General features: G+C 42.2%; 1 protein-coding gene across 1 annotated transcript in view; it reads right to left on the bottom strand.

The window, feature by feature from the left end:
- Window positions 1–19987, bottom strand: part of RFX4 (regulatory factor X4) — a 166163-nt gene that overhangs the window by 131266 nt on the left and 14910 nt on the right. The window contains exon 3 of the mRNA XM_008053579.2: window positions 1505–1565. Coding sequence (XP_008051770.1) covers window positions 1505–1565 — 61 coding nt within the window. The remainder of the gene's footprint in view (window positions 1–1504; window positions 1566–19987) is intronic.

Raw genomic sequence — 19987 nt, forward strand, 5'->3', positions numbered from 1 at the left:
TGGCGGGTCTCGAACCCGCGGGCTCAGGCAATCCACTCACCTCAGCCTCCCAAAGGTGCGGGATTACAGGCTGAGCCACCGAGCCCGGCGACTCTTTCAGTTTTTTACTCCGAAGCATATGACATATTCAGGTTATTAAAGTGAGATTGTCTTTCAATTCCTTGCATTTCTAGAAGGCCCTGCTCCCAAAGTCCTTTACATGGATGCCTCATTTGATATCCTGGCATTATGGGAAGTTTTGTGGCCATCGTATTTGGGAATGGTGCAGGGGAGATTTGATCTGAGAAGCAGAGTAGAATTTTAAATAAAGCAAAAAACAGCAAATACAATGAGAAAAAGTCTATAGGGGCAAACGATGGAAACCAGCCAAAGGCTGGAGACTGGAGCTCTGGAAAACAACCTTTGCTCACCCTGTAGCAAAACAGACTGACTGCTGAGACTCTTGTTAGGGAAGATTGAGTTACATTCCCGAATGCTTCTCCCAGTGTTGCTTTCCTCTCACCTCTGGATGGATTAGGCTAGAGAAGCTAATGTGATTTACTCATTAAAGCCCATCTGCTTGCTTTTCTGATCTGTTCTCTCTTCTCTGTTCTTCCTGATATTTCATTTCCTTTCTTCCCAAGCATGGGCTTTGCAGTTAGAGACCCAGCCAGGTTCCTGCCTCTCTGCCACTTAAAGGCTGTGTGCATATTCTAGCAAATGATTTAACCTCCTCGGCAAAACGGGTGTAACAATAGCAACTTCATAGAACTGTGAGACTGAAATGAGGCATGTGTACAGGGGGCCTAGCATGGAGGTTGACACGCAACAGATTTTAGTTCCTCCTCTTCCTCCTTCCCATTCTTTACTTCCTTCAAGTTTATACTTCAAGTTTATACTGCTTTATACTGCTAGAGGAATCATAGCCATTAATCACCAAGAACCTATTAGGGGTGAATTTCAAGCATAGAGATCTCTAGTGTTCAAAGCTACAACATAGAGGAGAATTTCTGTAAATATCAAACATGAGTGCAACCACGTAAACATCACTAAATCTTCCATCAACTCCAGGAATTCCGAATGTTAAAGAGACAGCCATTCTAGTAGTTTATTCTTGTTAATGTTATTAATGTTAAAATAACTGTAATACAGTTGCAATTAATTATTAATTCATTAAGGGCTTATTGATAAAGGCTAACAGATCCCTGTTTCTATAATTTGCTGTGACATTATTGTTATAGTGAATTCTATTAAAATAAATTAATGACATCCGTGTAGAATCCAGTCCCTGCCAGTGATAGGAATCTACTCTAAAATAAAATAAATATGAAAATTCCAGTCTCCAAGTTGGATCTAAGGCTAGTCAAACATTTTACATATGCCTGCAAATTAAACATATTTCATGTGGATTATTGGATGTCAAGTTATCGTGACGGTGTTAAAATAGCCAAGTGATATCTTATCTCATAGGTAGGAGGATATGGGCATCCCCTGAAGAGAGAACTTGAGAAGAATGGAAACTTACCATTGCAGAGTAGCAGGAGTTGAGTGGGGCTTGGATGCTCTATTATTTTCTTTTTCCTCATCTGTTAAAGAAAAGAAAAATAAGCTAACTTCAGTAGGAAGCAATAAGAAAAAGTAAAAGACCTCTCATCTCTCCCAAGTTTCACAAGACTATGTTTCCCTCAAATGGTGATGCTTTGAAGCAATGGTATCTTGGCTTTTCCAACATGTTAGCCTCGTCATACTTTAAGACAAAAAGGGGAAACTAACTTTTATTTAAAAAACTCGTCTGTCAACTTTATTTCTATTTGACACAATGTGTTTGAGTTTGAAGAACATCTTCTTTGTCACTGAAAAATGTGACCACACTTACCCACTTGCTATTTTCCCGACTGAAGCTGGACAGACTCTACAACTTTGACTCTAAAAACATATTGACTTCACTCAGTGTTATAGACTGAATATTTGTGTCCCTCCCCCAGATTCATGTGTCAAAGCCTAATCCCCAAGGTGATGCTCTGTGAAAGTGGGGACTGTTAGGAGGTGATTAGATCAGGAGGGTAGCACCTTTGTGAATGGGATTAGTTCCCCCATAGAGGAGACTCCAAAGAGCTCCTGCACCCTTCCTGCCATGTGAGAACACGGTGAGAAGACAGCCACCTAGGAACCAGGAAGTGGGTCCTCACCAGATGCTGAGTCTGCAGTTCACTTCATCTTGTACTTCCCAGTCTCCAGAACTGTGAGAAATAAATGTCCATTGTTCATAACCCACCTAGTTTACAGTTTTTTGTTACAGCAGCCTGAACAGATTAAGACGCTCACCATTTGCTCTTTGTAACCCCAATGGAGCAGACAGTTAGTGTAAGTAGGGAGTGTTTATAAACAATCAGGTTAGCACTGCAGTATGGCAGGTGGCAGCCAGTTTTCTCTTTAAAGGGGCAAATAGTAAATATTTTAGCATTTGTGGGCCAAGAGTCAAAGTCAAGAATATTAGGCAGAATTTATATGACAAGAGAGAAAACGAATTTCCACAATTTTTAAAAATAAAATTCAATATAATAGTAATAACTCAGTATAATTTTTATAATACAGATATTAGCAAGAAGAAGTATTAATTTTAGGAGGGTGTGGGTAACATTTTTCTTCATTGGGATTAAACTTAGTGTTACCTGTCATCAAACAGACTGCAAAAGTTGATCTGCAGAAACCGTTTTTAGTTTACAGACATCAGGCCAGATGTGACCCACAGGGCCCTAGTTTGCCTAACCCTGTGATGCAACAGTCTAATCAACAGATTAATCTCTGCATACCTAAGAAAAATTACTCACAATTTTATCGTGGGTTAACTGAGAAACACACATCGCTGGTCTTTTACCCAATTTCTAATCAAGATTATTAATAGGAAGAGTCAACATAAAACAAAACTCTTTGATCCACAAAATTTGCTCAAGATAAGTGGGACAGTAATAACCATCTCAAAAAGAAAATTAATAATATCAAAGCCTACAAATATTGCCAACAAAATTTGATATGGACATATTTAAAAGATCAAGGAAATCCATCTGTGGTATAAAATTTATGTGGAAAAGAATCAGTGCCTATGAAAATAGTTTAAAACAAAAATCAAAATGGAAGAAAATGAAAATGACATCATAACATTTAGAAAAATTTTCCTAAAATTAAGTTAGCTCAACAAAGTTTTGTCCAGAAAATATTTTCTTGATGAAAACTTATCAATATTGATATAATTTAAATTTAAATATCTGCTCATAAACACTGTGGCAGATATTATTGTTTGATCAACAGCCACAGAACCCCAGTTTAGAGGAAATCGTGTGTTTGAGGAGGGTGATCCCCTCTCTAATCATAGAGAGGTGAATATTCATTAATTTAATACAGTCACGACGATTCATTTTATGTCATCTAGCCACTGATTGGATTCGGTGGGGCATGAGATGTGATGCTGTCCTATCAAACCTAAGGAGAAGTCTTCTGGGTGCTTCTGGGAAAAATATTTCTCCCTAATAAAATGGAAGAGGTCTACTTCTGAACATGGCTGGGAGAGGACACAATAACCAGACCAAAGCTCGGCTGGGAAAAGAACAATCTGAAGACACAGCAAATGCCTAGCAAGGCAGAGAAAAAAGGAGGAAAGCCTTTGGGCTCCAGTTGTCATGAGGTGCCTCTGACTCAACAGCCCTAAAAGTGGCTGCCACTTGGTTTTGTGAGATAATACAATATCCTCAGTTAATAAAACCTCTTTTCATTGGGTATTCTCTTCCTTGCCACAAAAAACCGTTCTAGCTGATACAAGCACTAACACTAAATGTTTTCAGGAACCAAATGTCAAAACACATCCCAGACTCAACTGGTATGTTCATGCTGCTTTGTTAACCTGGAGTTCCTTCTAAATAAGTTTCTCATCCTTTCAAACCTAGAATAAATGACACCACTCTTCGAAGCCTTCCCTGATGCTCTCCAAGTCAGGAGTCATTGATCCTAACTCTGTTCTTCTACAGTTCATTACTTACCTCTCAGTTGAACAGTTTAGCTACCTGAATCATTATTTTTGTACATACCCATCTCTTTTACTTGAGAATGCACTCATTGAGAAGGCAGGGGTGGTATCTTAGTCATCTTTGCATTACCTCCTGCCAGGGACTAGCACAATGCCTTCCACTCAGTACTTTCTACAGTCTTAAAAAAAAAAACAACGCACAAAAAGATCATGAACCTATAGGTATCATGAGTATATGGGTAAATGGACACCTGAACACACAAAAACTTCTCAACCCCTGTGGTTCACAAATAAATAAAAGGAAACAAATAATGAGATATTACTTCTATCTCTGAGAGTAAAGCAAATTTTATATAATAATTCTCGATGCTGGAGTATATATGGTAAAATTGACACTCATAATTATTCATTCCTGAAGGTAGTGTTAATGTTTTTAGTATGCAATTTGGCAGTAATATTGAGAGCCATCTAAAACGTTCAATTGCTTGGCTTCACAACTCAACTCCTAGAATTTATAGTACTAAGCAAATAATCTAAAAGAAAGAAAGGGCCATATAAAAAACATGATGAATTGTATTTTTTAAACAAGGAAAAGTATATAAACAACTGAAATATACCACTAGCTAGCTTGCTTTAACACATGATTAGTATTTTTGTTCCCCCTAAAACTGCCAAACTGCCTGGGTTTTGGTGTTTGTTTGTTTGTTTTTTTTCTTCTGCTTCTTTACATTTCAATATGTTTGGTTAACATGAACAAGATGTCAAAATACCTAGTATCAATCCCCAAACTTATCGATCAGACTTATTTGAACTTCATTTTTCTTTGTTTGCCATATAAGACAGTCATCTTATATGGCAATTATAAGGACCCTATTCATCAGTTCAAGAAATATTTATTGAATACTTGATTTGTGCCAGCCACACATTAAAGATAAAGAAATTAAATTCTTGCCCTTGAATTGGGTTGAGGAAAGAGAAAGACAGTGGAGAGAGAGGCCAAGTTCATTAAGAAGTGATAAATGCTGTGATACAGGTAGTCAGAGGGAAGTCCGCCACCCCAGACTGCTTGAAAAAACCGGCCCTATCAGAGAAGGCTTCCCAGAAGAAGAAATGAGTGAACTAAGTTCTGGAGTGAGGAAGCCAGACATCGGAGCCAGATGGCAGGGAGGTGGGGCAGGAATCGAGGGTAGGGTGGAGAAGGTGAGAGGCAGACAAAGACAAGGGGACCTGAGAGACCATATAACTGTCTCAGAAGCAAGGTGTCTGCAGCACTGGTCCTTGCTGGATGTGGCGAGGTAGAGCCAGGTGAGCCAGGGAGGGGCTGCCTCACAATCCAGTTATGCTGTTTCAGTCTTAGGACAGTTATCTCTAAGTGAAGGATGATAATAATGCCTGCCCTAAAAGGTTGTGGGGAAGGTTAAGCGAAATGAGCTTCACAGATAAGAACTCAAAGACATTCGTGGCAGCCATCTAGGGGGGCAGAGGTTGCCCTTGGCCACGGCTGGCTGGCTGGGAGGCCTTCGGAGTAATTATGTTCGGCCAGGACCTGCTGCTGGAAACAGGCAAGGGGGGTCTCCTCTCTGCTTGGGAAGATTTACAGGGGCAAAGACAACCATGTGCCAAGTCTCCTGCAAGGCAAACACATACCAGGGGCTATCTCAGCTCCTATAGGAGGTGGCGTTTGAGCCGGGCCTTGAAGGTGTGGTCAAGGTTCTTAAAAACAATGTCATTTTCATTTCACAAAAGTAATACGTTTGTTTTTAAAATTTAGATAATAGAGAATGTAAACCTCAAAATCCAAGCCTCTCTCACCAGAAGGAACGACTGTTAGCTTTTTTTTTTAACCACCGGTCCTTTCTCGATGTTCCCTCTTTCACACACAGCACACACATGGCATAAACCTAAAACGTGTGAGGGTTGCACAGTCCATCTTGGTTTGTGACCTGCCCTGTTCATCTTTAGAAGGAACAGATCAGACTTTGGGAGTAGGCCCCCAAGGGAGTGGGTATCCAGGAGCCCAGGGGAGACGCGAGTCATCCTATTGGTGAGTCCAGACAGTTCCTTGTTCGGGGGTTTCATCACAGTGTCTCCCACTCAGGCAATACTTGTCTTTGTTGTGTCCGACTTTTTCCCAGCTAAGCTTTGTTATGGCCCCACTCCTTATATCAGCGAATAAGAAGAACTGGCTATTAGAGCAGGCAGTCTTGGACTTGAATTCCAGCTTTGCCACGAACTCTGTACGGGACTTTAAGAAGCAACTTGACTCACCCAAGCCTGGGGACCCTTGCCTAAAAAATGAGAATCATAACTTATGTCGCAAGGATGTTTTGAGGATTAAATATAATGTGTTAAAAACTGGATCCATTTTTTTAAAAGTATACTATAATAATAACAGCATTCATTGGTCAAATGGTCATGCCAGCCACTGTTCATCGCTTTTCATAGGCTGTCTCATTTTATTCCCTCCAAATATTGCCTTGAAGTTTTCCTGTTATCGCTATTTGGTTTTTGTGGTGTCTGGGGGAGTGTTTTTTAAAAACAGAGCAAGGTCTCTCTGTGTCACCAAGGCTGGAGTACAGTGGCATGATCATAGCTCGCTGTGACCTCAAACTCTTGGATTCAAGCAATCCTCCCGCTTCAGCCTCCCAAGTAGGTGGGACTATAAGCGTGCACCATCATGCCCAGCTAATTTAGCTATTAATTAATTAATTAATTTTTGTGGTGATAGGTCTCACTATGTTGCCAGACTGGTCTCGAGCTCTTGGCCTCAAGTAATTCCCTCACCTTGGTCTCTGAAAGTTCTGGGATTACAGACACGAGCCACCGTGCCTGGTCTTCAAGAAGTTTCATATCCCTATTTTATTAATAAGGAGACCGAGCCTTGATGAGGCCGAATAGCTTGCATGAGGCCATGCAGCCAGTGAATGGAGAGAGGACCTCATTAGGCGCTCAGCAATACAGTGACTACTGATAGTATTTAGAAGAGAACTGGTCTACTTCAAAGCCAACATAAACCCTCCAGCTCAGTTATCAGACAGGTGCCTTCCACCTCTGCAAAGTCTTCTCCCTCGACAATAGTGACTTCATGCCCAAGGTCTAAATGCCCAGTCTCTTTCCCCCAAAGGGGGACCTGTGTCACACCCAGGCCTTGCCTTCCTATTTGATGGCTCTCAATCCTAGTTGTCCTGATGGGCTGGTTATTTATTCACTCATTTACCAAATATTTATTGAGTGTCTATGACATTCCAGCCCTATGCCAGGTGACAAAGGGTGAGAAAAAGACAGACATGGTCTCTGCGCTCTTGAGCTCATAGTCAGATTATCAGTCAATAAAATGTAAGTTTGAGCTAGGCATAGTGGTGCCCACTTGTGATTCTGGTTCCTTGGGTGGCTGAGGCAGGAGAATCACTTGAGCTTAGGAAATCAAGACCAAACTGGGCAACATAGCAACACCCATCTCAAAATTAAAATGCAATAATGTTAAAAATAAGTTCAAAATGTAAGTCCCAGGCAAGAGCTGTGAAAGGCAGGTCCTGGATACTATGGCAGCACCAGATGTGGGCGGTGAGCCTGGTTTCAGGATCTGAAAGAGGGCAGGGACTATCTAAGTGAAGAGACAGGAGGGCACCTTTTAGGTAGATAGAAGGAGCCATAGTTGGCAGAGACTTCAGGAACTTGTCCTGCCAAATGTCTTCTCATTTTCACAGGGAGAAACACCTCAAATCAAACAAGATTCATCCTATAAAGCATAATTCCAGGCCAGCAAGACTCCCAGAGGCATTCACAGCACCCACTGAGCCAGTCACCTCCAACGCCCACCCTGCTGGTCCTGGAGAGCTGTAGAGTCTGCTTTGAGAACCTCCCGCCAAGATGCAGTCTGGGCCTCCTCTTCTTGCTGCTGTGTCGTGCCCCACTTTGCAGTTATGGCTCCTTACACGCTGCAGGAATCTCAGCCCACCTCCCAGAGGTGAGCAGGTCTGCTCCTCTATCTCCATCTACCTCCCACTACAAATGCTGAAGCCAAATTTCCAGGCTCAGATCCTGGCTCCACCATTTATTAGCTGTGTGACGTTGAAAACAACCTTTTGGTTCCTTAGTTTCATTATCTGTAAAATAGGGATAGTAATAGTACCCAGCTCACAGGGCTCTTGGGAGTATTAATTGAACACTCCCAGTACAAAGTACTTGCTATGTAAGTGTTCCCTATGACTCCAATGGCCGTCTTTCCTCCAGAGGGCCATACACCTGGATCCCCGTCCTGCCCACAGGGCTGACTTTGGCGAGCCCTGAATCTGGGACAAGGGTACTCGCTCCACACTTCCATCGTTCCCACTGCTCCCTAGCAAAGATGTCATCTTAGGGTGTGGCCACTGCTCACTGATTGTTTTAGTCCATTCAGGCTGTTGTAACAAAATACCATAGACTGGGGTGGTTTATAAAAACAGACATTTATTTCTCAGTTTTGGAGGCTGGGAAGTCCATGGTTGAGGCACCAGCAGATTCTTTGTCTGGTGCGATCCCTTTTCTGGCTTGCAGTCTGCTGGTTTCTCCCTGTGTCCTCACCTCCAGAGATCTCTCTGGGTCTCTTATAAGGGCACTAATCCCATTCACGAGGGCTCCACCCTCGGGATCTAATCACCTCCCAATGCCTCATTTCCAAATACCATCCTATGTTGGAGGACGTATTTTAGCATGAATGTTCGGGGGACACAATCATTCATACACTGTAGTATTGACCACTGTGCCTGCTTTGCTAGTTTGTAAGCATTTCAGAGCACAAACCTCAATGGCCATGTGTCTCCCTCACTCACATGTGGTAGGGATCGGGAAGTGATTATGGAAAGAGTAAATGACTAAAATGATACTACAGTTAAATACTGAGCCTTCCTATCCGATTTTGCTAAGCACACAGGGTAGCATTCCTATGGGGGCACGTTTGTTGAGCACTTATATATAACGTGCCAGGCCCTGGGCAAAGCTCTTCATGTTATTGTATTTAATTTCCACAGCTGCCCTAGAAAGTGAATGATTCAATGCATGTGAAACACCACATACAGTGCCTGGAGTGTACTTCGTGCTTAATCGGTGTTGGGCATATTTATCAGTATCATCCTTATTTACAGAGGAAGAAACTGAGACTCAGAGAAGTGAAGCTAGTGTGTCCATGGTCACACAATTAGTGGTGGGGCAAAGACAAGGACCCAAGCTAGCTGGCATCAAAACTGTCCCAGGGCCCAAATATTTATGAACCTCACTCTTTTTTCAAACCTGTAGTGCCAAACTGAACTGGAGATTTTAGAGAACATATTATCTGCCTAATGGTTTCTTTTCTGCCTCCGTGTCCATTGAATTTATAATATTTGGGGACTCGTGTGAGAATATTTCCTGCCTGAAGTCAGTGCAGCAGAGTTTAATATTGCGGGAGGATGTTTCTAAATTAATTACTTCTTTTCAAATCCCAGGAAAGGTTCAAGTTTATCTGAGTCTCCAGTTTCACTTCAAAGTTCTAATTCTATTTGCTTTCATTATACTGACCTGGCTGCACCTGGCTAGACCTCACCTGTTGGGAACACGGGGCTGCCAAATGTTTCATTTCCTCTTATCCACCCCCTTTCCAGCCCCTACAAAGGGCACCAGCTGATGATCAGGGTGCTGGCTCCCAGGTCTTTGGCAGTGGGCATCGGCCGCTGGCAGTAAACCCTTCTCCCCGTGGGAACAGGGCTAAGTCCCAAACAAAACTGTGATGCTGGCAGCATTGCTGAGGGGCCCACACCTGCTTCCTCTTGCCTCCTTCATAATCTTGGAGTAGGAAGGGGCATATCTAACTTCGATACGAAACCCAAAGCCATAAAGGAAGATTAATAAATTTTATTACATAAAAATCCAGAACATCTATGTGTATGTGTGTGTGTGTGTGTGGGAGGGAGGACGGACCAAGATACCTCAGGTACAAAGCAAAGTGGTACATTTGCAATCATATCACAGACAATGGTCTCATCTGCCCCCCCAGAGAAAATAGCTCGTGTAAAATCAGGAGGAGAAAGACCAAGAACCAGGAGAAAAATAGGCCAAGCACATGACACACAGTTAATGGAAAAAATACAGATACTCTCAATCAATGAAAACAGGAATGAGGCTAAGGTGCCATTTCCCACTTATCAGATCAGCAAAAATCCAAATCACGACCACACAACTCTGCAGCAAAGCTGTGGGAAGCAGGCACCCTCCTACCTCACAGGGGAGGACAAAATGGCGTCTCCTGCATGGAAAGACTTCTGGCAGCATCTACTGAACTCCCACAGGCCCTTTATCCAATAGCCCCACATCTGGGAACTGATCCTACAGCTACACCTGACCCAGACGAAATGATGCATACACAAAGGTGTTTGTTGCGGTTTGTCTCGTAACAGCAAAACTTTGGAAACAGCCCGGGTGTACATCTGGTTATCTAAATTAGGGAATATCCTCACAACAGCACATTAAGCAACTGCAAAACAGAAACAGAAAAAGAATAAGGATACCCTCCATGTTCTTACTGATTTGAGACACTCCAGGGCTTATTGCTAGGTGAAAAAAAGCAAGTCGTGGCACATTGCATACCATGTGCTACTTTTTTTGTGTAAAAAAGAGACCAAAAAAGAATATACACTTGATTGTTTTATTTGCATGAGGAAATACTGGAAGAATACATGAGGAACCAATGAAAGTGCTTGCCACTGGGAGTAGAAGGTTGCCTGGGGGGGGCGGGGATCAAGACTTCTCCATGAGTATCTTTTAAATTTTGATTGTTGGACCATATGAGTGAATTATCTATTCAAGAATATTCTAACTAAATGTGAACAAATTAAAAGATCTATTAGGAAGGGGGCCTCCAAAGCAAGCGTGTACTCAAATGATTAAGTGGTCCTGAGTGCGAAAAACGGAAAGCAAATTGTATGGAACGCAACATCAACAAGGGTGCACGATCCCATTCCAGGAGAAGTGAGGTCCAATGAGAGCCCAAACTTCACCTGTACGTAAACCACATATGTACGCAATCCTGACTGCACCACACATCTGAAAAAAGTTATAAACACCATAATCTAGTATGGTTTTATGGTCCATTTCGCTTTGCTAATAGCCATATACTTAATGACCACTTTCTGAGCACCACTATGTACCAGGCCCTACTATGGGAAGTGCTGGTGAGGTGCCGTCAGACATAGTCCCTTCCCCTCAGGGAGTTATGGCCCCATGGAGTGACTGAGGGAGGGCACAGAGGGGCTCTTGGCAGTGTGCTCAGAGCACAGAGGAAAGGGTATTTAATTCTAAACCAGAAAAGTAGGGACAATCGGCTGGAGAAGAGAGGATGGGTACTACAGACACTCAGAGAGAGGCAGCCCTTGATGACACTGGACATGGAGGTAAGAGAGAGGGGAAAGCCAGAGAAGTATCTACAACTATAACCTAAACACTGGACCTTATCAGCCAGCTAGCAGTCTTGTACCTTGGTCCTCAGCCAGGACTAGAACTGTAGCAGACACCTTAAGAGAGCAATCTAATTTTTTATTTCTTTTGCAGAGACGGGGTCTTGCTCTGTTGTCCAGGTTGGAGTGTAGTGGTGTGATCATAGCTCACCGCAGCCTCGACCTCCTGGGCTTAGGTGATCCTCCCGCCTCAGACTCTCAAGTAGCTGAAACTACAGGGGCACACCACCACACCTGCCTAAATTTTGTACAGACGAGGTTTTGCTATGTTGCCCAGGCTGGTCTCGAACTCCTGAGCTCAAGCCATCTTCCTGCCTTGGCCTCCCAAAGTGAAGGGATTACAGGTGTGAGCCACCATGCCCAGCCAATCTAACTTTTAAAAAGCATCTTGGAAAGACTGTCCTGCAGTGTTTTCTTTCCTGTTCCCCAGGTTTTCTGTCCGGGACTTTCAGCCATCACCCTAGCTGTAGAAGATGTCTGAGCACCTTTCTGCTGTAGGCAGGGTCCTCTAACCCACACCTCCATGGAAATAGGAAACATCTCATCACCCTGAGCTTCTTCCTTTTCCTAGAGACATTCCAGCTTACCACAGTCTTCTCTTCTCTACAGTGGATAAGGCTGAGCAGTTTCTTACGTCTTTTTTTGTAGAGTGTCAAATAAAGTTTAACTAGATTTCCTCTTCTCTGGAAACCCTTTTATGACGTTATAAGAAGCCAAATTAGATAATAAACTGAGACATGCTGAATGAGCTGAGTGGAGTGAGAGAGATATGGAGCTTTCACTTATGTAGCCTTGAAATGTGATGAGATTTTCACTGATAATGATAAGTCACAGTGAGTTGTGATCCCAGGTTTTCCATGCCATGACGCCCTTGGATTAGAATTTTTCCCTTCCCTGTGCTATAAATGGCCTCTGTCTCTACCAGACAGTCAGTAACAGCCATGATGAGTTGGGTGAGGGCTGGGAGATAAAGGAAGAGGTGTACTGTACGTTCAGAGCAAGGCAACCTGGGAAAGACAGGAGAGTGAATGTTGTTAAGATCTGTGGCGGAACAGCAAGAACAGGACCCAGTGTGGACTGTCCCAGGTCACAGAGAACAATGGACAGGGCCAGCGTGGACTGTCTCAGGACCCAGAGAACCCCCACCCCCACCATTGGGGTCTGATCACTTGTGGAGAGGAAAAGAAGGTTCTGGACTCCTGCCTAGGATATAGGATGGAGGCTGCAGTCATTTAATTTAGACATTAAGAAAATGGTGACCTGAAGGCTAGAGGACTTGCACACCTCTGGGTTACGTTTGAGCTGTTCCGTCTCCCAAGGAGAGAAAGAGGAATCCCGAAGAATCCCGCTGGGTTCCTGCTCTTTGGACCCATCCTGTCTCCTCAGCCATCAAATTCTAAATCCCTTGTTTGGATTTCAAGTCCCTCAACAATATGACCCACACGTATTCCCAGCCCCGTTTCCCATGATTCCTCAACCTCTCTGCTCCAGCCAACCTGGAAAACTCTTCCTTTCTGCCTAGTGCCTTTCTGCCTCTCACCTCCTTGCCATCCCTGCAGGAACCACATGGATCCCCCAGAGCAGATGGCACCTCTTCAAGACAGCGTCCCCCGTCACCTTCCAACCCTGTGACCTCTTCTAAACGTTGGCACTCATGATTAGCAAATCACCTGGAGCTTTTGTTAAAATGTGGAGAGTGTTTCAATGAGTCGAGGGTGGACCTGAGACACTACAATTCTAACAAACCTCCAGAGAGGTATATCCTGAAGTCCAGGACCACACTTGGTGTGGCAAGTTCTTAAGAATACTTCACATCACTTGTATGAAATTGATCACATAGGGCCTTGTATTAATATTTAAGTGTGTGCCTTAGCTTCCCTTCTAGATTGAAAATTCGCTTAGCACAGGGACCTACAGAAGAAACAGTTTATGTAGTAGAAAGAGAGCCTAAGTGATAAAAGGTGACAGCACTAAGTTAAATCTTAACTCTACCACTTACTTGAATAAATCACTTAACCTCTGACTTGTCTGTTTACTCATCTGTAAAATGGGGATTAAAAAATTCTCCCTCCCAGAGGATTTAAGGAAATCGTGGCTGTGATTATGCCTCGCATACCGCCTGATGCTGAATATGTTTTAATTTTGGCTCCCTGCTCTTTCCTTCCTTATATCACTTGGGCTTTCCACAGAGACTTGTTAGCAAGAGACGCTCAGAGAATTTTCTGGGCCCAACTTCTGTAGAAACTCCTGTTCTTTCTGTACAATCCTGTTCAATCCACACTGCTGAGCTTTCCTCTCTGGATACGATGCTCCAACAGTTACACACTTCATCATGTTTTACAGCACAGTCCTCCTATCTGTTGGTGAGTGTGCCATTGGAAGCCCAAGTACCTACTGACATCTTCTAGGGAGACAATGCAGTGTGTTCAGGTTGGAAGTGAGAAGTTAGAAAACCTGAATTATGGAAAGAACCTGTCTACTCTTGGTCAGGTTCTTCACCCATCAGGCATTTAGGATTTACCCCTGCAGGCCCAGGGTTTTCCTCCCAACTCAGTCCATCAAAACGTATCAGTTCCATACCTCATTTCCCCATGTTCACCAAATCCCTAGCTAATCAATTAAATCTATCTCTCCTGGGCTACCAAAAGAGACGTAACAGGAAGAGCATTAGACAGAAATCAGAAGACCTGGGAAACACTCCTGATTCTGCTACCAACTAAGAGTGTAATGTTGGGCAAATTGCTTCCCTTCTCTAAGTTGTTTCCTTCTCTGTGAGACAGGAGAGTGGGCCAAGATGATCTGTGAGATCTCGCAGTTTTTGATTCTAGGCTAATAACCTGAATATTCTCCCATTCCAAGTAACACGTTTTCATTTTGACAAGATCTCCCTTGTGTTAATGCCCAGCTCTGGCTTGTGCCAGTGGAAGAAGTATTTCTAGCAGTTAGGACTTTGACTTCTCCCAAATCACCCTGAGAAGGCATTTTGATCACTTGGCTTAATCTATACATTCTGTGGCAGACCCTTTAACTGGCCACCCAATAGCCAATACCTCATTTTTTCCTGCTTGCTAATCAAGCCCCAGTTTTATTCAAGGCAGCAATGTGACAGTCCGAGAGGTACACTATGATTTTTCTAAGCCAGGAATTGATAAACTTGTTCTGCAAAGGGCCAAATAGTAAATATTTTAGCCTTTGGAGCTACACATAGTCTAGTCCTTTTCTTCTTCCCACCCCTTTGAAAGTTAAGAAAAAAAAATCTTAGATCATGGGATGTTTAAAAACAATCTACCAGCTTAATTTGACCTATGGACAATCCAACTGCCATAATTCTATTCAACAATATTTACTCTTCTACCCTTCCTTGCAGCTACAAATGTTAGCATTCTGGACAAAAGCAAACAAGGTCAAATAAGTCTGTTGGGGGCTTCTGGGAAATATTTTGTTGTTTTTTGAAAAAAAGAGAGATACACAAGAAAAAAGCTAACTGTGGCTCCCCTGTCCCATTTTCCTGTCTTAAATGTGGGCCTGATACCCAGATCTGCAGCAGCTACTTTGTGATTATGAGGTACTAACATGAGGATAAAGCACAAACTGTGTAGGGGCATCAGCAGAAAGACACAGACAGCCTGGGTCCTTGATGAAGTTGAATAAACCCTAGAATCTCCTACCTCCCATCTTAGGTTAAATAAGATAATAAATTTCTACCTTGTTTAAACCACTGTCAGGTTTCTGTCCCTTACAATTCAAAGAATTCTGAACATGCTAAATCAGAGAGTTTTTTCCTCTTACGTAATTTGGAAAACTTCAAAATGTCCTGTGTTAAGCGCTGGGGTTACAGCAGTGAACCATACGACATTCCTGCCTTCATGGGGCTTTCCAGTCTAGTAAAAGACATGACAAGGCACAATTGGATATTGACACACCAAATCAGCCACTGAGAGTGGATAACAAGTTCTGTTCTTGGTGTTCCTACAGACAAACTATGAAAGCTCCAAAGGCAAGTCTTCAAAACATGAGGGGCCATTATGTTCTTTTTTTGCATTTTATTTTATTATAGAGATGTGGGTTACAAGTGAGGATTAATTACACAAGTAGGCTGCATACAGGTGAAATTTGGGCTGAGAGGCAATAGTGTTGAAAGCAGATATACAGACCTCCTGGGCTCAGGCAATCCTCCTGCCTTAGCCTCCTGATTAGCTAGAACTACAGGCATGCATCACCATGCCTGGCTAATTTTTCTTTTTAAGTTTTTGTAAAAAATGAGGTTTCACTATGTTGCTCATGCTGATCTCAAACTTCTGGACTCAACCAATCCTTCCACCTCAGTCTCCCAAAATTCTAGGATTACAGGTATAAGCCACCATCCCTGCTTGAAATTTCTTTATTATTTTATCCAGACAGGAGTCCGGTGACCCGTGTTCTAGATCTAGTACCGGCATCGACCTCTCATGTAATCTTAGAAAGTCACTTCACCTTTTAGATCTAAACTTCTTCTTTTTTTTTTTTTGAGTTGGAGTCTCACTGTCACCCAGACTGGAGTGCAGTGGCCGCTCCCGGCCACCGCAGCCTCAACCTGCTGGGCTCCGGCGATCCTTCTGCCTCAGCCTTCCAAGTAGCTGGAACTACAGGCGCGTGCTACCATGCCTGACTAAATTTTTGTTTTATTATAGAGATGAGGTCTCACCAAGTTGCCCAGGCGGGTCTCGAACCTGCGGGCTCAGGCAATCCACTCACCTCAGCATCCCAAAGCACGGGATTACAGGCTGAGCCACTGAGCCCAGCTACTAAACTTCTTTGTCTAAAAGTTTTGATCAGACTTGCAGTCCTCTCCATGACAAAACAGCTTGCACTGGATTAATGCACCCACCAAAGCTTATTATAAAAGTTAAATAAAATATATAAATGACTACTTGAAGGTTGGAGAGCAATAAAGGCAGACAGGACTGGAAGAGCTATAAGTCTTGAGAAAAAGGAAACACCAGAAATAAGCTCTACATTTACCTTGATTTTTTCCTGGAAGATCTTTCCAAACTGCTACGTTGGGAAATAAAACCCAAACATAGAATTTAAAGTCTGCTGAGCTGGGGAGAGTTTGGAGATGACAGAGTAGCGAAGATCTGAGAAGCAAAACTCCAGAAAGAAGGAAACTACAGAGAAAGAGACAAACATGCCTGCATTCAAAGGCTTCTCAAGTCCTAATCTGCAAAGAGTGAAAAACCAAGAAACCAAGGGGACAAAACAGCAACTTAGAGGCTAAAAGGCCAGCCATTGATTAGTTAAGGTTGGAGTTCAAGCCAGGTCAATGTAAAGAGAACTTGGTTTACACCCAAGGCTTTCAGTTGTGAACCCAGAAAGACCGTGTTTTAGGAATAAAGACCACATTGGACAGAAGCTGAAATAGACTAGACTTAACCAAGGCTTGACAAAATCAGGGAGATCTGTCATTTCTCTGTCTGCCAGCTGAAACAAACTTTAATACTGTTAGAGAAAGCTAACATCCTTCACCCAAAGGCTTTTCAATTTTGCATCTGTAATGTCCAGCATTGAATCAAAAACGATAAGGCATACTGAAAAATAGGACCAAAAAACTGAAATCCAAGGAAAAAAACAGATAATATAAGTAGATTCAGAGATGATCCATAAACTGGGGTTATCAGAAAAAACTTTAAGATAACTATGGTTAGTGTGTTCAAGGAGGTAGAAGAAAAGATGGCCAGATTAGAGGAAATGATGAACTAAGATGAAAAGAACAGAGAATATCAGCTGAGATTTGGAAACTATGAAAAAAAGACAACTGAGCCACTACCATAGAAGAATACAATATCTGAAATTAAGGTAACTTGGATGGGTTTAATAGACATGATAGAAAATGGGAATTGTGAGCTAAAAGGCAGGTCAATAAAAAAAAAAAATACTGAACTGAGGTACAAAGGGAAAAGAATGGACTAACCAGAGCAAAACATAAGAAACATATGAGGTATGATCAAGAGGTTTAATATTCATGTAACTGCAGTTCCAGAAGGATATGAGAAGATGGGCAAGTAAGAATATTTGAAGAGACAATGACTAAACATTTTACAAATCTGATGAAAGACAATCCACAGATTCAAGAAGCTCAGTATTCCCCAAGGGGAATAAATATAAGAAAGACACATCTATGTATATCAGTCAAACTACTGAAAACCAAAGACAAAGAAAAAATGTTTAAAGCGGCCAAAGGCAAACAAATACATTGCATTCAAAGGACTAAAAATAAGTCTGATGACTAACTTCATTAAACATTCTTGGAACCCAGAAGATAATAGAATGACAACTTTAAAGTATTGAAAGGAAAATTAAAAACATAAAAGCCCTTCACCAACCTAGAATTTTATAACCAGCAAAAACATCCCTCAAAAATATATGTAGATAGCCGGGCTCGGTGGCTCAGCCTGTAATCCCGCGCCTTTGGGAGGCTGAGGTGAGTGGATTGCTTGAGCCCGTGGGTTCGAGACCCGCCTGGGCAGCGAGACCTCATCTCTACAATAAATCAAAAAATCAGCCGGGCGTGATAGCGCATGCCTGTAATTCCGGCTACTTGGAAGGCTGAGGCGGAAGGATCGCCGGAGCCCAGTAGGTAGAGGCTGCGGTGGCCGGGAGCGGCCACTGCGCTCCAGTCTGGGTGACAGAGTGAGACTCCAACTCAAAAAAAAAAAAAAAAAAAAAAAAAAAAAAATATATATATATATATATATATATATATATATGTAGAATAAAGATGCTTTTCATTATACTATACCACACTACAAAAAATCTGCAGGGAATTTATCCAAGTTAAAGGAAAAATGATTTCAAATGGAATTGCTGACAGGAATAAAAAATTCTGGAAAAGGCAAATATATGAATCAATATAAACTACTATTGACTGTTTAAAACACTAATAATATTTTGTGCAGTGTGTAGCATGTAGAAGTAAATATATTTACTGGCCAAGAGCACAGAGGGTAAGAATAAGGTAACAGGTAAACTGTGATACTGCTTTTGCACTGGGCGTGGAATGGGGAAGGAGTAATGTGATTAGATGTAATAAGGAAAGAATGTATATTGTATTCCATTCTAAGAGAATGTATAACTGGACAGCTTGCAGAGAAAAACATCAAATATATTTTTTAGAATTTCATTCATCCCTTCCCCAACCCCCCTCCCCAAAAAAGAACAAAAAAATAAATAAAGGCAGATGGGACAAATAAAAAACCCAACAATGTCAGTAACAACATTATATTTAAATGGTCTAAATTCAAAGATTATCAGACTGAGGATTTTTGAAAGCCATATAAAAGATCTTACTATTGAATATAGTAAGATTAAAAATAAAAAGGTGAAAAAGATATACCATAACAACCCAAATAAAAAGAAAGCTGATATAATTGTATTAATATCAGACAAAACAGACTTTAAAACAAAAATTATTACTAGAGATAAGGTATAAATATTTAACAATAATAATTAAAAGGTTCATTTCAATAAGAGTCTATAGCAACCCTAAATTTCTAAGAGATTAATAATTCAAAATATAAAATAAAACTTAAAAGCATAGATACCTATAACCATAATCAGAGCTGGAGAGATTAATATGTCTGTAACAGTTACTGAGAAAACCAAGCCGGGCTCGGTGGCTCAGCCTGTCATCCCGCGCCTTCGGGAGGCTGAGGTGAGTGGATGGCCTGAGCCCGCGGGTTCGAGACCCGCCTGGGCTGCGAGACCTCATCTCTACAATAAATCAAAAAATCAGCCGGGCGTGGTAACGCATGCCTGTAGTTCCGGCTCCTTGGAAGGCAGAGGCAGAAGGATGGCTGGAGCCCAGCAGGCGAGGCTGCGGTGGCCGGGAGCGGCCACTGCACTCCACCAGTCTGGGTGACCGAGTGAGACTCCAACTCAAAAAAAAAACCAAAAAAACAAAAAGAGAAAACAAACGACAACAAAACTCAGGAAGGATATAGAGTATTTGAATAACATGATTGATCAACCTGACCTAACTGGTATCTATAGAACACTCCATTCAGTACAGTTAAAATGTGCATTTTTTCCAAGTGCAGTGGGCGTTAACAAAAAAAGACGTATGTTGGGACAGAAAATAAGTTTCAACACTTTTAAATGTTGGAATAATATAGAATATGCGCTCCGATCCCAGTGGAACTAAAAGAGAAATCAATGCCAAAGACAACTGAGAAATTCTCAAAGGATTGGAAATTAAGCAACAGATTTCAAGATAAACCATGGGTTAAAAAAAAAAAGAACTCATAATAGAGATTTGAAAATATGTTGGCTGGGCTCGGGGGCTCGGCCTGTAATTCCAGTACTTTGGAAGGCCGAGACGAGAGGATTGCCTGAGCCCTTGGGTTCGAGACCCACCCGGGCAACTTAGCGAGACCTCGTCTCTACAATAAATCAAAATCTAGCCGGGCGTGGTAAGCATGCGCCTGTAGTTCCAGCTACTCGGAAGGCTGAGGCGGAAGGATCGCCGGAGGCCAGCAGGTCGAGG

Source organism: Carlito syrichta, unplaced genomic scaffold (genome assembly GCF_000164805.1).
Source record: "Carlito syrichta isolate Samal-C Ts95f unplaced genomic scaffold, Tarsius_syrichta-2.0.1 Scaffold288311, whole genome shotgun sequence".
In the NCBI taxonomy this organism is placed as follows: domain Eukaryota; kingdom Metazoa; phylum Chordata; class Mammalia; order Primates; family Tarsiidae; genus Carlito; species Carlito syrichta.